Here is a 22,189-nt window from a genome sequence, read left to right on the forward strand (position 1 = left end):
CAATGTTCAAATATTTATTTCAAACAGACAGCATCTCAAAGAGAAACAAGAAAAAGAAACATCCAGATAAAAGAGCTCGACTGTTTTAGTTTTCTGGATTCATTTTTTATTTGAGTAACAAAATGTGAAGTGCCCTCAGCAAACTCCACACAAGTTTTCCAACCTGCTGTGTCACAAGTATTTACACCACAAAGGGATTTCCCTCAGTCCTTCCTTACACCCACAATTAATTAATCCTTGTATACATCCTTGTATTTCCATGGTTGGATGGAAGTCTCTTGGTGTCAAGTTGTCCCAAGTTCTAGTCAGTTTTAAATATTTAAAATATTTACAGAGTCCAGTATTCCAAAAACTCTTAAATCCCACTGTTGGTCGTATAATGCGGAAACAGATGGAGGGGAACAGCCTTGTCTTGTTTAAGTAGAGAAATGGAACAGCAGAGCTGGTGGAATCAAAAGGGGTTTGTTAAAGATCTCAGTACATCCCAAATGGCACCCTATCCCCATATGGTGCATTACTTTTGACCGGGTCCCAAAGTAGTGCACCATATAAGAAATAGGATGCCATTTGAGACGTGCCCTAAAAGTTTCTGAAAGTTCCTTCTTCCTCTATGGGAAAGGCTGAACAATGACATTTGTTTGTACATAATCACTGTACTTAAAAACACACGTTGAAATGTCTATTTTTGCCATTGTTTAATGGCTTCCATGATCCTTTCTTATGAAGAATTTAAAAATGAACAAAAATCATTAAAATTATGAAGAATAAAAGGCCACCCACGAAGTCACTCATTCTTCTTATTCATCAAACATCAACATTTTTTCTTCAAAGTAACTCCCTACGTAAAAATAAAACTCCCCAATAAATACAAATACAGCAGAGATATAGGGTTCTGGTGTAGTCCATCCCTGAGCTCGCTCTTTTGAGAAGGACAAAAATACCAGACAGGTGTGGGAAAAAAAGAAGAAAAGACGTGACTTGGAAAAAGTTTGAATAGCACGTTATTCCCAAATGTTCCCAGTGTCTCCAGGAGCAAAGATCCTGCCATTCCTCTTGTTTCCTGAGGCTCAACTTGGTGTACATCCACTAATAAGAAGACGTGGTTCCTTTTCCCCGCTGGAGGGGGGTGGGTTGTTACACAGAGGTGATGACAATCATGAGGTGAGGGGAGATATTCGAGATCCGGTTGAGGAGGTCAGGGGCTAGCCGGGATAAGTGGCTCTCTGAAAACTCGCATGGTGGGAATATCTGCAAAACATAGGCAGGCTGGAGAAGAAAGATAAAAATGGATCAATTGAAATCGATCTAAAGACCGCTCCAAAATGTAAAACATAACATTTAATTTGTACAGTGGGACAAAAAAGTATTTAGTCAGCCACCAAATTGTGCAAGTTCTCCCACTTAAAAATATGAGCCCTGTAATTTTTGATGAAAATTACAGGCCTCTATGATCATTTTAAGTGGGAGAACTTGCACAATTGGTGGCTGACTAAATATTTTTTGCCCCACTGTATGTAAATGTGAAGTTATCAAAAAAACAGCAGTGGCTGAATGTATGCAAAAACAGAGACATCTACAGTAACAAACAAGCAGAGAGACTCACCTGATTGGAGCCTGGGTTGGGGACATTGATGATGCCTGCAGCCAGCTTGGCCTGCAAGTAGTTTATGAAAGCGGTCCTTAGGGCCTGGGTCTGATTCAGGACATCGTCCTGGTCCCGTCCACAAGGCAGAGCTAGCAGGAGACAGAACTCACTCTCCCCCTGCAGGAAACAGAAAAAAACACGTTAAAACAGACATATGTGATGTACATGAACTTGAGAATTTCTTCCTTAAAATTGAATTGGTCGCATTCACTACCAAAAGTAAGTGGACACCTGCTCGTCGAACATCTCATTCCAAAATCATGGGCATTAATGTAGAGTTGGTCCCCCCTTTGCTTTTCCACTGTTGGAACATTGCTGCAGGGACTTGCTTCGATTCAGACAAGAGCATTAGTGAGGTCAGGCACTGGTGTCAGGCAATTAGGCCTGGCTTGTAGTCAGCATTCCAATTCACCCCAAAAGGTGTTTGATGGGGTTGATGTCAGGTCTCTGTGCATGCCAGTCAAGTTCTTTCACATCGATCTCAAACTATTTCTGTATGTACCTCGCTTTGTGCACAGGGGCAATGTCAAACTGACCAGGAAACAGCCTTCCCCAAACTGTTGCCACAAATTTAGAAGCACAGAATCATGTAGAATGTCACTGTATGTCAGGTTGGATGGGTCAAGTCCGGGCTCTGGACATTCCTGAGACTTGTCCCAAAGGCACTCCTTTTTGACTTGAGTGATCCTAGTGATCGCGCATCATGAATTTGGATTACTGGGCTAAACGAGCAAACAAAAAGTAAGTATTTGGACATAAATGATGGACATTATCGAACAAAACAAACATTGTGGAACTGGAATTTCTGGGAGTGCACTCTGATGAAGATCAAAGGTAAGTGAATATTTATAATGCTATTTCTGACTTCTGTTGACTACACAACATGGCTGATATCTGTATGGGTTGTTTTGGTCTCCGAGCGCTGTACTCAGATTATTGCATGGTGTGCTTTTTCCGGGTAAAGCTTTTTTGAAATCTGACAGAGCGGTTGCATTTTGGAACTACTGAACATAACGCACCAATGTAAACAGATTTTTTAAAATATAAATATTAACTTTATCGAACAAAACATACATGAATTGTGTAACATGAAGTCCTATCGGTGTCATCTGATGAAGATCAAAGGTTAGTGATTAATTTCTCTCCATTTCTGCTTTTTGTGACTCCTCTCTTTGGCTGGAAAAAATGGCTGTTTTTCTGTGACTTGGCTCTGACCTAACATAATCGTTTAGTTTGCTTTCGTCCAAAAGCCTTTTTGAAATCGGACAATGTGGTGGGATTAACAAGAAGAGTATCTTTAAAATGTTGTAAAATACTTGTATGTTTGAGGAATTTTAATTATGGGATTTCTGTTGTTTTGAATTTGGCGCCCTGCACTTTCACTGGCTGTTGTCCCGTTAGAGGAATCTCAGCCCAAAGAGGTTTTAAGCATGAAACATACATCTCTGCCTTATTTTTCCCAGGAGAGTTCTTTATTCCTGTCTGTGCAATGTACTGAGAAACCAGCTGGCTATATGGACAGGGACAGTATATCCGGAGAGCCATGATTCCGTAAATCAGAGTGTTACTTTATTGTCCAGGGACTGAACATTAGCGAGTAATATACTTGGAAGTGGTATGAACAAATGCTCCAATTCAGGAATGTTAGTGCCGCTCTAATGTCCAAAAGTTATTTCCGGCTGTATGTAATAGTGCAAAGGACGTTCTGAGCTAATAATGTGAGAAATAACACACAAAAATGTACACTAAAGTTGCTTATGAGCCATGAACAGGGCGACCATGTCTATCGGCGCCATCTCGCCAGTCCTTAATGATTGGACCATTACTTTAGTTGCTGAGTGACTAGTTTAGTGACTAGGTTAGTGAAAAGTGCTCCTCATCAAGTAGCATCCACTCGCCGTTTGCATCCACTTACACTGGGCCAAGTTAACACAATTTAGGATGGACTCATCCTCATGATAGGGAAAATAACTTACCGTCATTCTTCTAGCCACACCATCCAGTTGTGATGCCTCAAGTCTCATTCTCTGGACGATCCGAAGCAGCGCTCCTCCCTCTGGTAAGGGCAGCGATCGTAGAGCCAATGCTTTGTTGCCACAGACAAAATGCAACTGGACAGCAGCTTGGTCATTCTTCAGTGCTAGCAGCCCTTGCCACACTATCGGGTACTTCTGCTCAAACAGAAAATAAAACAGTGATGCAAAATGCCATTTATTTTTGTAAATATTTAAAATATAAAAACAATAAAATTGTGAATAGTTTACCTACACTACACTTTGTCCTATCCACTTTGCCCAAAGCTCTTGCCCATACCTCTCTGATCCTGTTCAGTTGTCGTTCTGGTTTTACTGTCTCTAATTCGCTGTCTGTTCCCCATTTCCATAAATCCTTAAGTGACTCACCGTGAGCAGCTGCACCATGTTGACAGGTTGGTGTCCAACTTGTTTCACCTTGCCATCAGCTTGTGACTGGCTGGGGTCTGTACCCTGAGGCCCAGAAGAGTGATTTTAGTATAAACAAGTTGTTTTTCCAAACATCATTCAAGACACTACCCCATGATCATTATCAAATTGTGCAGAGATACAGTACACTGAATAGTGTTTAACTCACTAAGGCAGAAGTGATGTTGATAGGTGCCTGGTTGACCCCAAAAGAAGTCTCTGGGATCTGGGAATGGACGGCCCGGGTGTTGCTGTACATTCCTGGATACTCTGAGAAGGAAGCTCCGGTCCCCGATGGCAGCAACTGCACCCTTTGTGGGGACGCCATGGCGGCCATAGATGGCCGAATCCCCATCATCCCATCCTTCAGAGGAGAGTGTGGGCTCTTGACCTCCTGTGGCTTTGTGCCATCCTTCTCAGAAACACCTTTAGTCAGCAGATGTGCCCTGGGGGACAGGGACGAGGTGATATTGGTAGATGTCGAAGAGGGTGGGACAGTCTCTTGGATGTGTCCCTGGTGCGGTTCTGAGGCAGAGCGCTCTCCCTGCGGGTGGTGCATGAGCACACGCATGTCCCTGGGTGACATGTACGGGTCCAGCTGTAGCCCGCTACGTAGAGCTCCGCGGGGATCCACCTGCATACTCTCTGGTTTCAGCTGGGTGGCAGATGGTCTCCCTGTGGCCTGATGGAAGCGTCTGGCATCCTCTTGCTCTCCCTCGTGGCCCCTTACATTCCCAGGGTTAACCTTGAGGACTATGTCTCTGCCTACCGCCTGGGGCGAGGTGGGACGTTGCTGGAGAGGACCAGACCAGGGAGAGGCAAGAGGGTCTCCATGCATCCCGAAACTCATCACAGAGAGGGGTGGTGTGTTCACCCTGACCTCTCCTTGGACAAGGTGCCCCATGGGGATTGCTTGGGAGACACGATGGGGTGACATCCTGCCAATGCCACTGTGAGCACTGTGAGGTTGCATGATAACAGACTGCTCAGGGTGGTGGACACTGGTGACATACTGCTGCATGGCGGGAAGGCCAGAGGGCAGCATCCCAGGGAGGCCTTTCGGAGAGGAACCGCCAATGGGAGAGGACACTTTAGTGAACGGAGAGTGTGGGTGGCCTGACTTGCGAGGAGAACGGGGCTCCTGTTTGACCCCACTGAGATGTGATGGAGTTCTGTCAGTGGCCGAGCCGGAAACAAAGCCTACGTGGTTGCCAGCCGGAGAGGGCAAGTGGGGGCTCATTGCAGGACTTATGGCAGAGTTCCAAGATGGTTTACCCCCATCAGCAGTCATAGCATCAGCTCCATCCACTTTTTTTGGATGCTTCAATAACATTGTGAACTCTGGATGATGGTAACCCATCACTTGTGGACTACTAACCGTCTGCTGGAGCCTCTTCACAACTCCTTGAGGCCCTGATGGGTAGGGAGATTCTAACTTTTCCATACCAGTGTTTTCTTGTTTAATAGCAGACACAGGTTGTTGCGTCTTAGGATGCCCATGGTCTGTCTGTATTTGAGGACACTTTGGAGTGTTTGACTGGGAGTGGGTATACATCTCTTGTTTTATTTGGGGCATGGACACAAGCTGCTGAGATTCCATGTCAACTGCAGTAGCTGGTGGGATCTGGCTGATTTTGGCACTGATCCTCTGTGGTCCCTCCTTGATCTGCCCTGAGTGACTCAGCACCACCACTCCCTCTGAGGTATTCACCCTTAGACCTGGGATAGAGCCCGTACCCAGACCGGAGCTCTCAACCAAGTACCTCCCAGCACTTCCACCCTCCTCACCAACTGATGGTCCATGGTACAAACCACTGTCCCTGTCCTCCATGCTGGGCGGCCTGTATGCCTGCTTGGGAAGTGGCATGTCCACACAGGGATTTCTGTCAACCGACATATTAACTTTCTCCATGTCGGGAGGATTACAAACACGACTGATAACAGAAGTGGCAGTGGAGGAGATAACAGAAATCACAGACTTCGACTCAGGGGATGGTAGTGAGGCTGGGGGCCGGACTACAGGCTGAGCTGGATGAGATGGCAGCCTGTTGTCATTTAGAGGGGCCTTACTAGGTACAACAACCATTGGAGTATTACCATCAGAAGGATGTGGAGGATCCCTAAGGGACGAGGTGCCCAGATTGGAAGGAGCAGTACTACTGCTTGGGACTGGGAGTGAAACATTTTTGTGCTTCATGAGAATCCTACGCAAGTCACTGATGTTGTGATCAGTCTCCATGTGCTCAGAGTCAAGGGGAAGTCCTGGGTTCTCTACGGGAGCTGCTGATGCTCTAGGAGAGGAAGGGACAATTGCATCCTTGGACTGGTTGAGCCAATCTGGTGGGGAAACTGCAATCCTGCTTGGCTGTGTGGTTCTGATGTTTGGCCGGGTTGGGGGTGGAGAAAGTGAGGGTGAGATGCACTCTGGTGGTGGTGGTTGTGTATGAGGCTTGGTGAGAGTGGGACTTTTGGTTGTGGGGCAGACAGGTTTCAGATGTTTAGGTGGAGGTTGCTCTGCAGGGGCTGGAGGCAACTTTGATTCTTTAGGCATGTCTGTAGTCTTGGGAGCCAAATGCGCCGTTTCAGGCTTCCAAGAGGTGGCTGTAATGACACCAGCAACTGTAGATGAGGGAATACTTTCTGGAACAGGCTGTTCGTTGGAGGGTGTGCTGTCTGATGTGATAACAGAGGTGTTCTCCAGGTCTAATGAACTTTCTTTTACAGCATCCTTTTTGTTAGACTTTTGGCTCTTAGACCGCTTCGGTGTTTTAGCTCTGCCCTTAGCACCTTTCCTGGGTGTGGTTGGGAAAAAGGACTCCCCCTGAACAGGAGATATGTTAGTCACAGGTTCAGCTTCCTTGGTCGGCTGGATGAAGGTTGGAATCTCTAGATCTGAATCCACAACAGCACTATTTACCGGCTCTTGGGGCAGAGGGACGGCTATATCCTCACCCATAATGGAATCAATTGCAGCAGCAAGTTCATACTCACTAGCAGGATTGGCTGGTTTGTCTTCTTCAGTCTCAATTTTTAATTCTGCAGGTGGTTGGGCAGGTGGAGTGGGTGGCTCAGCTGGGAGGGTTGGGTCTGTCAGCTTAGCAATGTTCTCCACAGCTTGCTCCAGCTCCTGTTCCTGTTGTAGCAAAGTTTTAGGATCTATTGGAGGCTTATTCTCTGTCACCCCATCTTTATCCTCGTTGCTAGAACTCACATCTTGTCCTGGACTAGGCTCTAATAATAATGGGTCATTAGTAGGTTCGCCTGGTTTAGTCTTTTTAGAAGAATCATCCTGATTTCCGGGTTCTTCATCTCCCATTTGAAGTAAATCTTTCACCTCAGTGACATTTAGTCTGATCTTGAGGTTCTTGAGGACAGGAGATTTTGGAATCCGTGTCAAGCGTGGGGCTTTTCCTCTCCCACTCTTCTCCAAAACAGGCTGTTCTTCCATGACTGGAGGTTCAGTCTCTTTCTCACCTAATTTAGTTCCACTGGCTTTCTCGTCAATAGAGTCAATTTTCTGCCCGTCTTGATCTCTTGATTTCTCTGTTCCTAGTTGTTGCTTGACATTCTCTTTTTTTGTCACAACTGGCACCACAGAATCTTCTTTACATGAGACAGTGGAATCTGGCATGGCCAAATTGTCCTCCTCTGTAAAATCTATCGGTTGAGCAACATCTTCAGGGGGCTCCGTTTTTCCCCCCTTCCTACTGGATCCAGTCACTGTGGGCATGGGTAACTGACTTGCCAACACTTTATGACCATGAGGAGAATGTCTGCCTTTTGACACTTTTGAGATTCTTTCACTACTCTCTGATTCATTGGAGTCCGTATCCTTGGTCTCCATTTTTGATCTATCCCCTTTAGCTGTTAACATGTCCTCTCCTTTTTGCCGATTCTTAGGAGGACGTCCCCGCCTTGAGGTGATAGGTGCAAGTGAATCCTGTTCTAATGGTTGCTGAGGGGCTGCTTCTTTGTCTTTGTCTCCACCTCGCTTTCGTGCAGAACGTGGTGACTCAGTTACATCCTTTCCAGTCCCTTTAGTGGCATCTTCCTCAACTGGGGTGGCATATACAGATTTCACATTTCTACGTCTTGCTCTTCCAACATACATACTTTGCTCTGTGCCATGCTCGGGGTCTGCACCATGTATGGGAGACTTGCCTGTGGATTTGGAATCCAAGCTTCCCTTCAAAGACTCCGCTCTAGGGGATGATGCACGCTTTGTGCGTTCACTCTTGCGTGTAAGCGGTTTCTCTGAACTATTTGCTGAAACCAAAGGAGTCAGTGGGACTTGAGTAGGAGACTTACTCTTTTTGTTCTTGGACTTCTGTGGTGAAATTGACTCATCCCTGGTTTCATTATCAACAAGCACCTGTATCTGATTAAGATCAAGTTTCTTTTCCACCTCTGTATGAGTGTCTGTATCTTCAGTGTTGGTATCCTCTTTTGATATCTCATCAACAAGGTTAGGTGGTGTGGAACTTTTCAATTCAGGTGGTAATTCAGGAGGTGCCAGCTCAAGCTCAGAACGACTCAATAACGTTTTATGAATATGGCAATCACTGTTGGAAGACTGCTCAGGGGTCAATGTTTTAATATCCTGAGCTATATCTTTAGATTTCTCTTCACTAGGGAATCTTTTAACTTTTCTCACCAAACGAATGGGCTCGGGGGCTACTAAATTAACAGAAGCAGGGGGAGACATCGAACGGGGAGACATTTGCGGGAGGGGAGGGAGCGTTTCATTTTTTATGTTTTCTTCTTTAGTCAAAGGTTCTAGAGCAGCTGGCTCTAGGGATGGAGTAAACATGACACGTGTTTCCACTGGTGGAGACATCTCTTTGGGTGGAATGAGTGGAGATATATGCTTGGGTGGAGACATCTGCTTGGGTGGAAGGGGTGGAGACATCTGCTTGGGTCGAGATATCTCCTTGGGCATAAGTGGAGGCTGGGAAATCATGTCCTCAGCTGGGCTAATAGGTTTAATCTCTGGATCCATGACAAGTTCTGAGGTTTTCGGTAACTGCAGAGGTTGCTGTTCTGCCTCAGGTGACTTCACCCTATTGTCATCTATTGAATCTGCCCTTTTCACATCCGGTAGCGGTTGGTCTTTCTGCTGTTGAAGCCGTGTGAACTCCAAAAAGCGGCTATGGAAGAGGACAACTGGTTCTGTGTCAGGCTGCCAGTCTGCCGGGCCTTGCTGACCAGTTTGCTGACTCTGCTCAGGGTCCTCATGCTTTCGCTCAAGGTGCTGAAGACGTCTTGAGTCCTGCTCAAATATCGAGCTGTGAAGGAAACGTGAGGCAAACAGTTCCCTGCGTTCATGTTCCTCTGGCTTGGGCTTGGGCTCTTCCTTCCGGTCATCTAGTTTGTCTTCAGACCCACTACTGCGAATTTTCTTCTTCTTCATGTACCAAGAGGGTGTAGGTCGAGGTGCTGACTCTACCTTTTCAGTATCTTTCCTACTGCGTAAACCAGCAAAGTGTGAATCATAGTCCAAGAAAGACCAGTTGTCCTCCCTAGAGGAGGACAGAGACTTTGCTCGCTCTAGCAGGGCCTTGGTATCTGGTGTGATGGTTTGGTCAAGTGCAAAGGAGTAGAACTTCATCCTTTCCAAGGTGGCAAGCTTAGGGTCTGAAAATCTGTCCACTCTCTGCCTGTCAGACAAAGGTACCGAAGTAGAGGGCATAGGAGAGTGTGGTTTGTTCTCTCTATCCTCCTCAGAATCGGATCGTACTTCCCCAGGCTCCAAATCATGCACAATTCCGTACTCCAAACGCTTGCGATGGTGTGGATTTTTTGCAATGCCTCTTGAGAAGTTTAAGTCGGGTAAAAAATCTTGCTTGACTCTGCTTTCCCAACGTTTTTCCCGCTCTTCCTCACTAATTTGTAAAGGAGTGTTTGACTTGGACATTTGCATTGTATGTGTCCTTTTGACTGCCAGCTCCAGGTCTGGGTGGCTTTTATCCTCTGTTTTAACCTCCCTGAGGTGTGAAGATACAGCAAAGTCCTCTTCACCATGATGAGAAAAGTGTTGCAAGCCTGGAGATGCAGTGTTGTTCCACTCAGGATCTTCAGCACGACGAGAGAAGTGTTGCAAGCCTGGAGATGCAGTGTTGTTCCACTCAGGATCTTCACTCTTTTGCCGGAAGCTCCTGTAGACACGGTCCCCCCTCTTGGCACTAATATCTGCATCAAATTGCTCTAGTTTCTTGAGTTTATGAGATGGGAAATTATCTGTGACGTCTTGAGGTGGCTTTCCCACTTCATGTACCAGACTGCGGTGTTCAAGATCCTCCCTTTCTAAGTCTTGTGGACTTCCTGTTTTTTCTTGTTTGTCTGGCTCTTGGAGCTGTTGGTGAAGTCTCCTCTGCTCCATCTGTTTGCGGTAACTCTGGGAGAGGTCAATATCCAGAGGCTCTTCCTTGACACCCTTGTCATTGTCCTGTGCACCATATTTGAAAGGGCTTGGTGGATCTTGATCTCTTGCATTATCCTGATCCATGTTCCCATCGTGGGAGAACCTTCTAGACATGCTGTGGCGTTTTGAGTCTATAGGGTCCATGCTCCCCTCGGGCAGCACTTCCTGTCCTCTCATTACAGGATCCTGACTACCAGGAAACACCAGCCTCTCCGTTTTGGATCTTGAATCCCTCCGCTGGGAGTCTTTTTGTTGAGCCTTATTGTCACCATCCGTCTCTTTTGAAAAGGCAGTGCTTGCTCCAAAGTCTGGGGGTTGACTCCCATCCTCCAGCCTTCTCCTCTTCTGCCGAATGGTCCTCCCACTGGCATCTCCAAAGCGCCTCTTTCTCGCAGCCAGCCGATCAGAATCCAGTGATGGATCTTTCCCATCATTTCCAGTGTCAGACTTTTGGTGTTTCTTGGATCGTGTTTTAACATCCTTGTCTGCGATCTCACCTTTCCCTGACTCAAGTCTCTCACTTTTCACAGGCTCATGGCGAGAGGTTGTCGCTGCCGGATCTGAAGGAGGAGGGTCATTGTCACCTTTATATATCTGTCTCTCAAGGCTGTCTTGGTCCGACACCTTTCCCCTTCCAGAGCCTCCATCCAGGCTGGGATCTAGCTTGATCTCAGATGGTGGGATGCCGGGAGATTGCACCTTTCCTTTCCTTGATTTACTCTTCTCCCCTTTTTCTTTGTCACCTTTCTCCTTTCGTCTTCCCCGCTTGCTTTTCTCAGCCCCAGCTCCACGCTCAGGTTCAACCAAGTGGGCGTCTTTTTCCAACCTCTCACTCTTAGAGCTGGCTCCATGTTCCAATGGAGGAGCCTTGTCAGCCTTGTCAAAGCGTGGTGGTGAGAGTGAGCTGCAACTACCACTTCGCTCAGAGGACTGGCTGTAGACCTGTCGCTCTGGGTCTCTGGGAGCACGCTCAGATGGTGAAGGGGAGGCAGAAGGGGTGATCGGGCGCCGTGGATGAGACGGGCTCCACCTGACTCGGTCTGCCTCAAAGCGCTCCCGCTCCCTTTCTCGCTCCCTCTGGATGTATGTGTATTTCCGAATGTCCTGCTCAAAAGGATCTCGATAATCCCTGAACTCCCGAGGGTCCTCATGATAGCGTGGGTCAAAGTGTTCTCCCTGGTAATGCTCCAACTCCGAATACCGCTCACGGCTGCGGGCGGGGTAGTCTCTGTGAGGGTCTTCGGGGTAAATGGTGCCAGGGGTGCGTACATTCTCAAAGTAAGCTCTTTCTGCTGAGAACTCATGGTATGGAGGTCTTGGTCGTTCCTCCCTGTAAAGCAGGGGGTTGTGGAATAGGAGGGGAGAATTTTTTGAAGTGAGAACCAATAAGTACACCAGAAAACAAGTAATTCAAAGTATTCCCTCCATTCATCTCACATTACAAATGTGAACCTTACCTTCTTTCAGTTGGAATTTCATAGAAGTCTCTAATGTCTTGCCCCGAGGCCTGCATAGAGCGATAAAAAGCCATCTGACTCTCTTGGCTGGCAAAATCCACCTGCAAATAAACAAATTAGCTCCCTTCATTCATCTGGTTTACTGTTAAAATGTCAGTCACTGATTGATTAATGAAACATATTTATTCATACTTTTATTTTGTTGCCTCCAATCTTCCAGCCTTTGGTCTCCCTGACAGCTGCCTGTGCAAAATCTGTGTTGTTATACAAGATGAGAGCCATCCCCTTCAACCTGTCAAACACCACCTAAAAGAAGAAAAGCAGAAATCTTGTTGAGAACAACTTCTCTAATATAGTATCAAAAATGTCAGGGATTCCAAGAACATTGGGGAGGGAAAAAAGGGCAGACCTTGACTACATGTCCATAGCGGCAGAAGTGGCGTGTGAGATATTGCTCTGTGATGTTGGAAGCCAAACCGTCCAGCCAAACACATGTTGTGGGCATACTCTTTCCAAAACCCAGCTGCAAAGGAGACCGAAAACACAGGATGTAAAAACATTGGCAATAATAATTGCGGAGGGTAGTTCTGTATCACTGAACTCAATTCCTTTTGTACCCACATGGATAACTAGAGGTAAGGGCAATATAGATTTATGAATAATACCTTGAGCCGGTTGCTCCCTAAATACTCTCCATCCATCTTCTTTATAGCTTTGCAGACACTGGCAATATCAGAATACTGCACAAAGGCATATTGAGGAATACCATTGACTTTTTTAATGTCAATATCCTGTATGAGGGATGACAAAATTATTAAATATTTAAAAGAAAACAGGCAATTCTCTGGCATTTTTTTAGAAGAGATATTTAACTTGCACAACCCATCAGTGTGCAGTAACATACATACCACAATCTCTCCAAAGCGCTGGAAGATATCAAGGAGCTGTTGGTAACTGGTGGTCTTCTCCAAGTTGCCGATAAACAGGGTCCTTGTGGCCTTGGGGTGGAATTCATCAATCCGTCCATCTAATGGCCTGAATTCATTCTCGCTCTCAGTTTCTGAGGGAAAGACTTCTATTACAATCACTAAACAAGACAATAGAAGTACACTCAACAGTATGTGAATGACCGCTCATTACAACTCCATTAGGATTTAAGGCCCAAACTCAAATAATGAAAGATTTACAGATGTTACATTACGACACTAAAAAGTTTCATACCAGGGCCGTTCCAGACAGAAACCTCGATCATCATGCCGAAAAAAAGCTTTCCTTTGGAGACGTTGAGGGCTTTCTCTTGGTCTTCCTGCTGCCTGAAGAACACCAGACCATATCGGTCCTCTGAGGCCCCGTGGATCTGCACAGATGTCACTTTCCCATGTTTCTTGAACTCATGGAACAGTCCATCTTTCAAACTTGTGTCTGGCAGGGGAAATGGACAGTTAATTGATGCTTGATATGGGTCATGCAGCTGCATCGTGAGGGACAAAATAAAATGTTAGGTCAAGGTGGAGAATGGGGATGCTTTGATTAGCTACCTCTACAGCTGAACATGTAGACACGAAATGGCAGAGGATTACGACATTTATTGGTGACCGCCTTCATAATGTCATGATGCCCAGCAAAGTGTAACCAGAATGTCAAGGTGCACAGCAAAGTCCAGACAGACTGCATGTTTATGAGTATGCTGCTAGGTATTGGTACTTGGTACTCACCTGTGGAACGCACTGGTAGGTTCTGCACCCTGATGCCAAAGCTTCTGCGTGGCTCATCACCTTCCATCACCATGGAACAGGGCTGAGAGGGAGGTGCATGTGTAGCAGAGGACTGAACAGAGCGTGCACGAGACCCTTCACTTGAACTGCTGTTTGAATCGCTGCTGCCAAACGGACAAATGTGAGGAAAGAGAGGGGGTAATGTTCAGAGGGTCTTCAGCTAACTTGACTAAAGAAAAGGGTACATTTATATGCATCTCAAGTCAGTGATATTCTCTCCATAATCCTAGAGTCAAGCAGGATATTTCACAACTGGATAAGTGGAATATGTTCCCTTATCTTGCTACATTCTCTACAACATAGGCTAATTGACTGATGTGTGCTCCATCCATACAAACAATAACATCCACACCATCACAAAAGCACATCCTACCTGCCACTGCCAGTGCTGCTGGTGCTGCTGACAGAATCAGAGCTAGAGGACCTACTGCGGGACCTAGAGCACGGACCTCTTTCTGGGGAGAGGGGGGCTCTTTTGGGGGAATGGGGGGCTTTGGGTGTTTGTCCCGTGGTCCTTTGCGGGGAGGGGTGTCGAGACTGTGAGGAATGAGATGATCGACTGCGGCGGTGATGGTAAGTCCTGTCAACACGACGTCCCCTGTCATCTCGATAGGGGTCGCGGCGTGCAGCACTAGACAAGGTGAAGGGATCTCCTCGGATCCTGGACTCAAAATGAGGCTCTGGGGTTTCAAAGCTCCCACCCATTGCACTGCTACTTCCTGGCCCAGGGCTAACTCCAGCTGCAAACATGGTGCGATCACGGTAATAGTCTGCGTTGTAGTGGCGCTGTCTATCAAAAGTGCCAGTGCGCTCATGGTGTCCATAGGGGCTGTGATCATATGCACGCTCCCGGGTCTCTGAGCTGGTGGAAGACACAGGCAAAGGATGGATGGATAGGGGAGAGAGACAGAGTAGATATAGAGAGGGCGAGTGTTAGTGTGACTCCAAAAATACAGATTAGTTCCAACACACAATGAAGTTTAAAATAGGCAGTGCACTGTTAAAATGTCAACTTAAATACACACAAACAGGGACCCCGCTGAGCACGGGTCTATGAAGATACAGGCCAATCATTTGCGATTCCAGTAGAAGCAATAGAATACACGAGGGGCATTTGGTCAATTCAAACTGAATTCATTTCAAACTACGCATTTCTCTAGTATAAGCTACTTATCGTAATGAACGATACCAGCAAAATTCCTGCGATAACTGATTGGTGTCAATAACTTTCTATTTATCGTCCCAGCTCTAGCATAGAGTAAGGTAACCCTTGGATAGGTTTAGTTTCATAAAGGCTATGCTTGAGACTCAAAAATGCATGAACACACATTGTGAGAATTTCTTTGTTGGCCAAACGTAACAACCGCATCTGTGAAACTATTGAACTCCATCGTTTGCATTTATTCTAATTATCTAGAAGCTGTGTCATATCACATTTGTCAGAGTGAGCAAGTGAGTTCCTACTGAGATCAAATACAATTTCTGAATTAAGTAAGAACAGTGAGTCTTGGCAGTTGAGGGAAATCCTGGTGGACCTGCTAGATCTTAACTAGTCTATATTAAGCCACCTAGTAACTAAGAGAAAAGGCAAGAAAGGGAGAGACAGAAAAAGTGACAGAAAAGAAAGAGAGCAAGGAAGAGAAAGAAAAACAAGCCCTCTGGCCCAAGCAGCTGCATATTTTCTCTCTAAAAGCTCTAACAATTAGTGCAGGAGACGAGGAAAAGAGACGCAGTGGGCAGGACAATACCAACCTTTTCCAAAAGCAGTAACCGAACCTATAATCCCAAATACATTCTAGGTCGTCAGAATTGTGTGAGCCGGAATAAAAAGCAAAAAATCATTTGGATTAAAAAATATAAAAAACTTGAGCAAAAAGGTTATTTTGTCTTCATGTGTATAGAGTCTGATGTTCGAGTAGAACACTGGGTAGGGTAGGCATCTTAGGTATAATCCATCATCTCTTAATCGCTTCGTTTGATGTAAAAAGAAAACAACCAAAGAAATTGATTTTGTTATGACAACGATTGATACAGGTTTCATTTGAAAAAAAAAACATGAGTCACACTTAAGGGCATAGCGGTGCATTTCAAAAGTGACACTAGAGACCGGATAGACTGAAAACATATCCAACTTGCTAGAAAAAAGGAACAAGTCTGAGTTGTCTGCATATTACTGTCCAAAATAGAGATCTGTATTATTCCTCTTCAAAACTAGCAATCCAGTTAGCATACCCTCCAGTAAAAAAACAGTATGTTCTCTCACCATAATGCACGGAATAATCCTAGTCCACTGCAACGTAATGAATTCCTTAAAATAGCACTATTACATATCCCAAGGGGAAAATAGACAGTCTACTCCCATCACTGTGTAGATGACATCTTCAGGCTTCATTCGGTTTTCTTTGAAAATGCAGACGTTTGTTCTTTGTTAGTAACCCCAAATACCGATGCTGAGAGGATATACAGCTAAATCCACACTGAAGCAGAGTAATCCAACAAAAGAAGTGCGGTTACACCTGTGTACATCCTATACCCAACATCCTTACATCCAATGTGGGGGTTACTTCCATGAGGCAGGTACATCCATAATGCATGTCTTCAGTTGTCTTCATGGGCATCTCTCTCTGAAAAATATTCCAATGGAATTTCTTGATAGGTGATCCTGTTACTCCTCAGTTTCTCTTAGGTTCCTTCTGATATAAACTCCATACTAAATTACAATTATACCCTGTAAAATGTAAATTCCCTTGTCTGAAAATGACCAACTAGCTGTGAATGATGTATTGATGGGGCCCTGTGATGACAACTAGCCAACTTACATCCTTACGATGGCAACTTACATCCCTTGGTCCATGATGTTATTTAAATCCAGACGAATAGCAGATATCCTTGGTTTGGAGACTTCCAGAAAAATGCTCTCTGCCCAGCAGTGGAAAGGTGGTGAGGAAAAAATGACAATCCTCCCTGTCTTCTCTGATGAATAGTCCATAGGTGAATAAACCTGCCTGAATATAATTCTCAAGAAAATATAGGGGTATTTAATCCATCCAGGCAACGATTTACTTCCAAAGAACGACGATCCCAGGTAAATCGCGGTTAGAATCCATGGTTTGTAAAATAAAAATATCCGAAAACACACCAGGATAAAATCCAACAAATGTGATATATCCAAACTCACCAGGATATTCCCCACAGGTGTAATATCCAACGTGAAAGCAGGATACGTCTCACATAATAAATCCAAAATTTTGAATAATACCTCATACATCCATACCTCTTTAATGACAAATATATTAGCATAAACAATTAACTTAGATCCAGCAAAAAAAGGCCAGGTCTGTGCAGATGGTAAAGGGATTGTTCCCTAGGTTACCTTTATGTAAAAATGTAAGGAATCTATTGCCCTTGATGTATTAATAACCCAACAATGAAATTATGTTATTGCGGGATATAATATATATATATTTTTACTGACACCACGATCCCCCAGTACTTCAGAGGGAGACTATGTCCACTTACCAGTCTCTTATCCGTTCATACCGCCCCTCTCTGGTGTGGAGGGACACTGGGGGGCCAAACACTGGACCCACTGCCCCCCTAGAGAATCCTGAAACATCCCGCCCATGACTGCTCGAAGGGGGGTTGTCATCAAGGCCCCGAACAGCACTAGGGACAGACCCAGGTTCGTTGTAGTCAGTGCGCAGGTCTCTGTCCCCCATCTTGTTGACAGCATTGTGAGCCTTCTGTGCACTTTTGATATCCACAAAATCCACAAAGGCTGCAACGCCGCCCTCCGACCCTCGCTTCCGCAGAACCTTGACACTCTCGACACGTCCATAGCTAAGGAGCAAGAACAAAGAGAGAAAATATGTCACACTATTGAAATACTATGTACGCGTCCATTCAGACTTATGATAAGCACAATAATATAATAGCTAGCCTAGTAGCTAGATTTTTAAACAGCAAATAAAGCACAGGAGCTCGATTTTGCCTGGCAGCCAATTAGTCAAATTAGCATTAAAGGGAAAATCCACTCATTAAATATATGTGTGTGTGATATTAAACTTTCAAGAAGCAGAGTCACCGGCATGATGTGGCCGGTGACACTTCTTTAAAGTCCAATATCTTGAAAACTTGACTGCTGACATGCAAAGCATTGGGACTATCAACAGTGGACTAAGAAAAAACCCCACCAAACAATACCTTTGAATGGACTTTCCCTTTAAAAATGGAGGCCCAATCATTTTGGCACCTTTGTGTAGTGAACTTTAAAAAAATAAAATTACTTTTCTCAACTTAAAGTTGTTCTATTCCTTTACTAAATCATCTTACATAGAATATGAGGGTCAGTGGAACCTGTGGATTACAATTATGCTTTAATAGGAATCTATTATTAGTGTGAAAATAGGGTGTTCTGCTGTTATTTTGAAGTCATTGAAAAAATGCCAAGAAGCCAAATGTTGGTTCTTCAATAGTTGCACTTTCACTGAAACACTAGATCCATGTGTTGGTGTACACAGTGCTCATGTTCACTGAATCTGGCATTTGGCTGAAAGCCAGTTCAAAGAACCTAACGTTAGGCTCAAAGTAGTTGATTACGATGTACATAGTTTCAAACCGCAAGAAAGTAGCTACCTCCTTGCCACTTTAAAGCATTAGGCACACGCTTAAGGATCGAGCAGAGAGATTGATGATTATGGTAGCCACTTTTCGGACCATATGAACCGCTAAACATTGCAGTTAAGGCGTGATGAATTATGCAGTGAAGGAGCGATAGAATCAAGAAGCCCATATGTTACACGAGGGCTTTCATCGTGTTAGCACGTTGATGAACTCGCCGCCAGGCAATCAAACCCGATATCGTCCGCGAGGTAATTATGGCAGCTAACGAAGCTAGCAGTAGCATCGGAGGAACGTGGAGAAACCATGCATTTAGCGATAAAGTTAGATGACTTTGCATTATTCAGTAATCCGACTAATGATTAACTCATAGCCCCTACTAAACATAACTAGTAGATGCGTTACCACATCCTTCAATAAGAAAATATGCTACCTAACTAGTATGTTAGCTATATTTCTGTTAGCTTGCTGAACTAGTTACCAAGGCATTAACTGATGTAGCTAGCGACGTCGTTAACGTAGATCAAGTGAGCAAACGACAAAATGGTAGCTAGTTAGCTGACAAGCTAGCATTCAGTGGCATTTCAGCTTGCTGGATTCCAATAAATTGTGAAATTCTGGTATGTTGTGTGTTTGTTAAAAATATCACGGGGGGGGGGAATCTTAAACAACAGAGACAATTTGGTGTTGTATCTTGAAGATGACTAACGTTAGCTAGCTCAGATAGCTAGCTATTGGACACAGAGCGCGCTGCCTCTCCTCTTGCGTAACTTACCGTTTAAAATGTTCGACAATTTTCTCCTCTCGAACATGTTCGGGTAAATTTCCCACCCAAAGGTGCCTGGTTTCCCGAACCATCATGTACGTTACTTTCCCCCTTCATACACATATGCTCTAGCAAGTTTTGATCTCCGCCGGTCGGGAAGTCCGCCTTACAAAATGAACGACGAGTGATTCCGTGTAAAAAAAATAATTTTATCTTGGCCTAGTAAACTCGGTTCCAATGCCTCCGAATGTGTGTGTGTGTTCTTCCCTGTGACGACGGCTTCGTTTCTCATGATTTGCGCGCTCCCGAGATCATGCGACAGCTATTCGAGAGCAATTTTCCGTGCTTTTTACATTTCATAATAATGTAGCAGTCCTTTGACTTTGCATTATAAAACACATCTATGCAGCATCAGGGGTTGTAAATTAATCGAGAAGTCATCCTGACTTCGTTACTATGTTGCCTGAGGATGATCTGTGATTATATGCTCCCCAAAATGGCTTATTCCAAGGCAACCCTATGCTGACAAGGTATGGCACGATCTTTGCCTGCAGTCAATTGACAGGATAAGCGTAATTCTTCCCAAATAAAAGAGCCATTATTTGTATAATTGCTTTGTGCATATTCTATTTAAATGGAGGTTGGTTAAGCAAGTAATCTTTGTAGGTCTAAATCATGGAGGTTTTAATGACACCTCTACTGTGTGTGCTCTGATATTGCATAGCACACCATGTCCACCCCTATCATTGTTTATGTTCTCAGAACTATACAGCCCCTGTGTTTATTCCCCTTGCATAGATCCTGTTTTCCTTGCATCTGCCTATAATTTATTTCATTATTGAATTAGCATGTGTGTTGTGTTCCCTTGAGGAAATTATGCATGAAGCCATACAAAGAACATGCTTGTCTGAAAAAAGCTTGATGACATGGATAAAGGCAGAGCAGCGCAAAGCAATACTGTATAATATATTTGTTTATTTTGTCATATGAAAGGCTATATTGAGAATGGACACGCAGCACTGAGCACTACATAATATTCAAAGAATGCATACTACAAAATACAATCTGCTACTGTAAATGTAATATATTATTATTATATTATAGTTCTTATGCAGTGTCCCTGTCACGACTTCTACCGAAGTCAGCCCCTCTCCTTGTTCCAGCGGCATTCAGCGATCGACTCGACGTCACCGGCTTTCTAGCCATCGCCTCTCCATTTTTCCACATTCCCAGCATACGGCGCTCGTCGATTCATGCGCAGCTGGGAATTTTATCGACAGAGCATTAGCCATTAGGTTAGGGATCCCTATTTTTCCCATAGTTAAACCATTCCCGGCACACGCTCTAGATAGTCGACCATTAAGGTACGGGCTAATCAAGGAGGCCACCATCTCCTTGGCCATGGTTATGCAGGGGAGTCATGAGCAGAGAATCAGTCTCTTCCTCATTGACTCTCCTGCGTTTCCTTGGGTCCTAGGCCTTCCTTGGTTGGCTCTACATAACCCCACTATTTCCTGGCAACAGAGGACTCTCACGGGGTGGTCGTGAGTGGCTATGAATACGTATGTTAAGGGATTTTTTCTTTAAATCAATGATTATGTATACATTTCAATCGGGACTGACTAATCAGAATACTATTATGTTACTGTATAGATGTATGAACTTTATTTTAATCATAGTACTGAATATAATGTGTAAATTCTAATCAAGAATTAGAACACTCTGTTCCTTGGTAGAAACGAATGAATTTATAGTCAGACTGGCTAGAATGCTTATCTACACAGGGAGACCGTGGCCTGGTCTTAAATGATCTAAACCGGTGAGGAATTATGTAGGAAGGCTTGTGAACTGTACTGCCATTGTATCGGAGTGCAGGGGGGATGGGACAGTTTAAAACCTATGACATCATTTTCAGTTTATAACCTGTTGTAAATTGTATCATGTTCAGTACTCTTGTGAATAAACGCTATTGCTTGATTTTGAGACTGGTCTCCACCCATTTTATGCAAATACGTATCTTACAAGTCCTTAGAAATGGGCTGAGTGTATTAGTTGACTTGGGTAATAAACATATAGGAATTTAATTCCTCTAACATATGACACTCAGTGGCTATGAATACATGTCTCTAAATCTCTGGGTCAGGGGTACATTCGGACCTCTACTTCACCCACCTCCTTGAATTCTTTTTTTGTTGTGAAGGATGGAGGTTCTGATTTACTCCGCTACATGCGCCGAGCATGTGTCCTTGGTGCGCAAGGTACTTGGACGACTGTTGGAGAATGACCTGTACGTCAACGCAGGACCTCTCCTTCCTAGGGTATCGCTTTTCCACATCAGGAGTGGAGATGGAGAGTGACCACATTGCAGTTGTGCGTAATTGGCCGACTCTCACCACGATAAAGGAAGAGCAGTGATTTATTTTTTAGGATTTGCCAATTACTACCAGAGTTTTATCTGGGGTTTTGGTCAGGTTGCTGTGCCCATTACATCACCGCTGCGGTGGTCGGCTGAGGCGGACAGGGCTTTTGGGCAACTAAGAGCTCTGTTTACTTCGGCTCCAGTACTGGCCCATTCGGATCCCTCTTTGGCATTCATAGTGGATGTGTCCGAGGCTGGGATAGGAGCCGTGCTCTCAGTGCTCGGGTACGCCACGGAACTCCGCCCCAGTGCTTTCTTCTCGAAGAAGTTCAGCCCAGCGGAGTGTAAATATGATGTGGAGTTGTTGGCTGTGGTTAAAGCATTGAAACATTGTCTTGAGGGGGCTAAACACCCTTTTCTCATCTGGACTGACCACCACAACCTGGAGTACATCCGGGCATCGAGGAGACTGAATCCTCGTCAGGCAAGGTGGGCCATGTTCTTTACCCGTTTTGTGTTCTTTACCTGTCTTACAGACCAGGTTCCCAGAATAAGAAGGCAGCCGCACTGTCCCGGCTGTATGACACAGAGGTGCGGCCCATGGATCAAACTCCCATACTCCCGGCCTCCTGCCTGGTAGTGCCGGTCGTGTGGGATCTGGATGCGGACATTGAGCAGGTGTTGCGTACAGAGCCCGCTCCCCTC

General features: G+C 44.9%; 2 protein-coding genes across 6 annotated transcripts in view; one reads left to right on the plus strand and one right to left on the minus strand.

Annotated features, from left to right (window-relative positions):
- Nucleotides 1-19,569, minus strand: LOC124028447 (msx2-interacting protein-like). 4 transcript variants are annotated; one of them, XM_046340497.1, is made up of 15 exons: nt 19,135-19,569; nt 17,259-17,579; nt 14,113-14,601; nt 13,680-13,843; nt 13,186-13,386; nt 12,873-13,036; nt 12,630-12,755; nt 12,374-12,487; nt 12,157-12,270; nt 11,965-12,065; nt 4,256-11,837; nt 4,048-4,131; nt 3,622-3,816; nt 1,604-1,762; nt 1-1,266 (listed from the first exon to the last, which is right to left on the minus strand). In XM_046340497.1, exons 1-15 carry the CDS (start codon nt 19,218-19,220, stop codon nt 1,135-1,137), a joined length of 10,032 nt encoding a protein of 3,343 aa, XP_046196453.1. In that variant the 5' UTR covers nt 19,221-19,569; the 3' UTR covers nt 1-1,134. The 4 variants fall into 4 exon arrangements, with proteins under 4 accessions (XP_046196453.1, XP_046196460.1, XP_046196467.1 ...); XM_046340504.1 differs by having other exon boundaries at nt 13,680-13,840; nt 19,135-19,568; XM_046340511.1 differs by having other exon boundaries at nt 12,873-13,024; nt 19,135-19,568.
- LOC124028507 (chromobox protein homolog 2-like) overlaps nt 18,432-22,189 on the plus strand; it is a 13,183-nt gene continuing 9,425 nt past the window's right edge. For both annotated transcript variants that reach the window (XM_046340553.1, XM_046340559.1), the window contains exon 1: nt 18,432-18,610. In XM_046340553.1, the coding sequence (XP_046196509.1) occupies nt 18,532-18,610 (79 nt within the window). In that variant the 5' untranslated portion in view covers nt 18,432-18,531. The remainder of the gene's footprint in view (nt 18,611-22,189) is intronic.

This window comes from Oncorhynchus gorbuscha, linkage group LG03, assembly GCF_021184085.1.
Source record: "Oncorhynchus gorbuscha isolate QuinsamMale2020 ecotype Even-year linkage group LG03, OgorEven_v1.0, whole genome shotgun sequence".
NCBI classification, from domain to species: Eukaryota; Metazoa; Chordata; class Actinopteri; order Salmoniformes; family Salmonidae; genus Oncorhynchus; species Oncorhynchus gorbuscha.

What these genes read in the sequence shown, in the direction of transcription:
- LOC124028447 (XM_046340497.1), bottom strand. Translation starts at nt 19,220, where the DNA reads ATGATGGTTCGGGAAACCAGGCACCTTTGGGTGGGAAATTTACCCGAA. An exon ending in AGCAGCACTGGCAGTGGCAG is followed by an intron (nt 13,844 to 14,112) that starts GTAGGATGTGCT and finishes TCCGTTTGGCAG; the next exon opens with CAGCGATTCAAACAGCAGTT. An exon ending in ACATGGTGCAGCTGCTCACG is followed by an intron (nt 3,817 to 4,047) that starts GTGAGTCACTTA and finishes CTGTTTGAGCAG; the next exon opens with AAGTACCCGATAGTGTGGCA.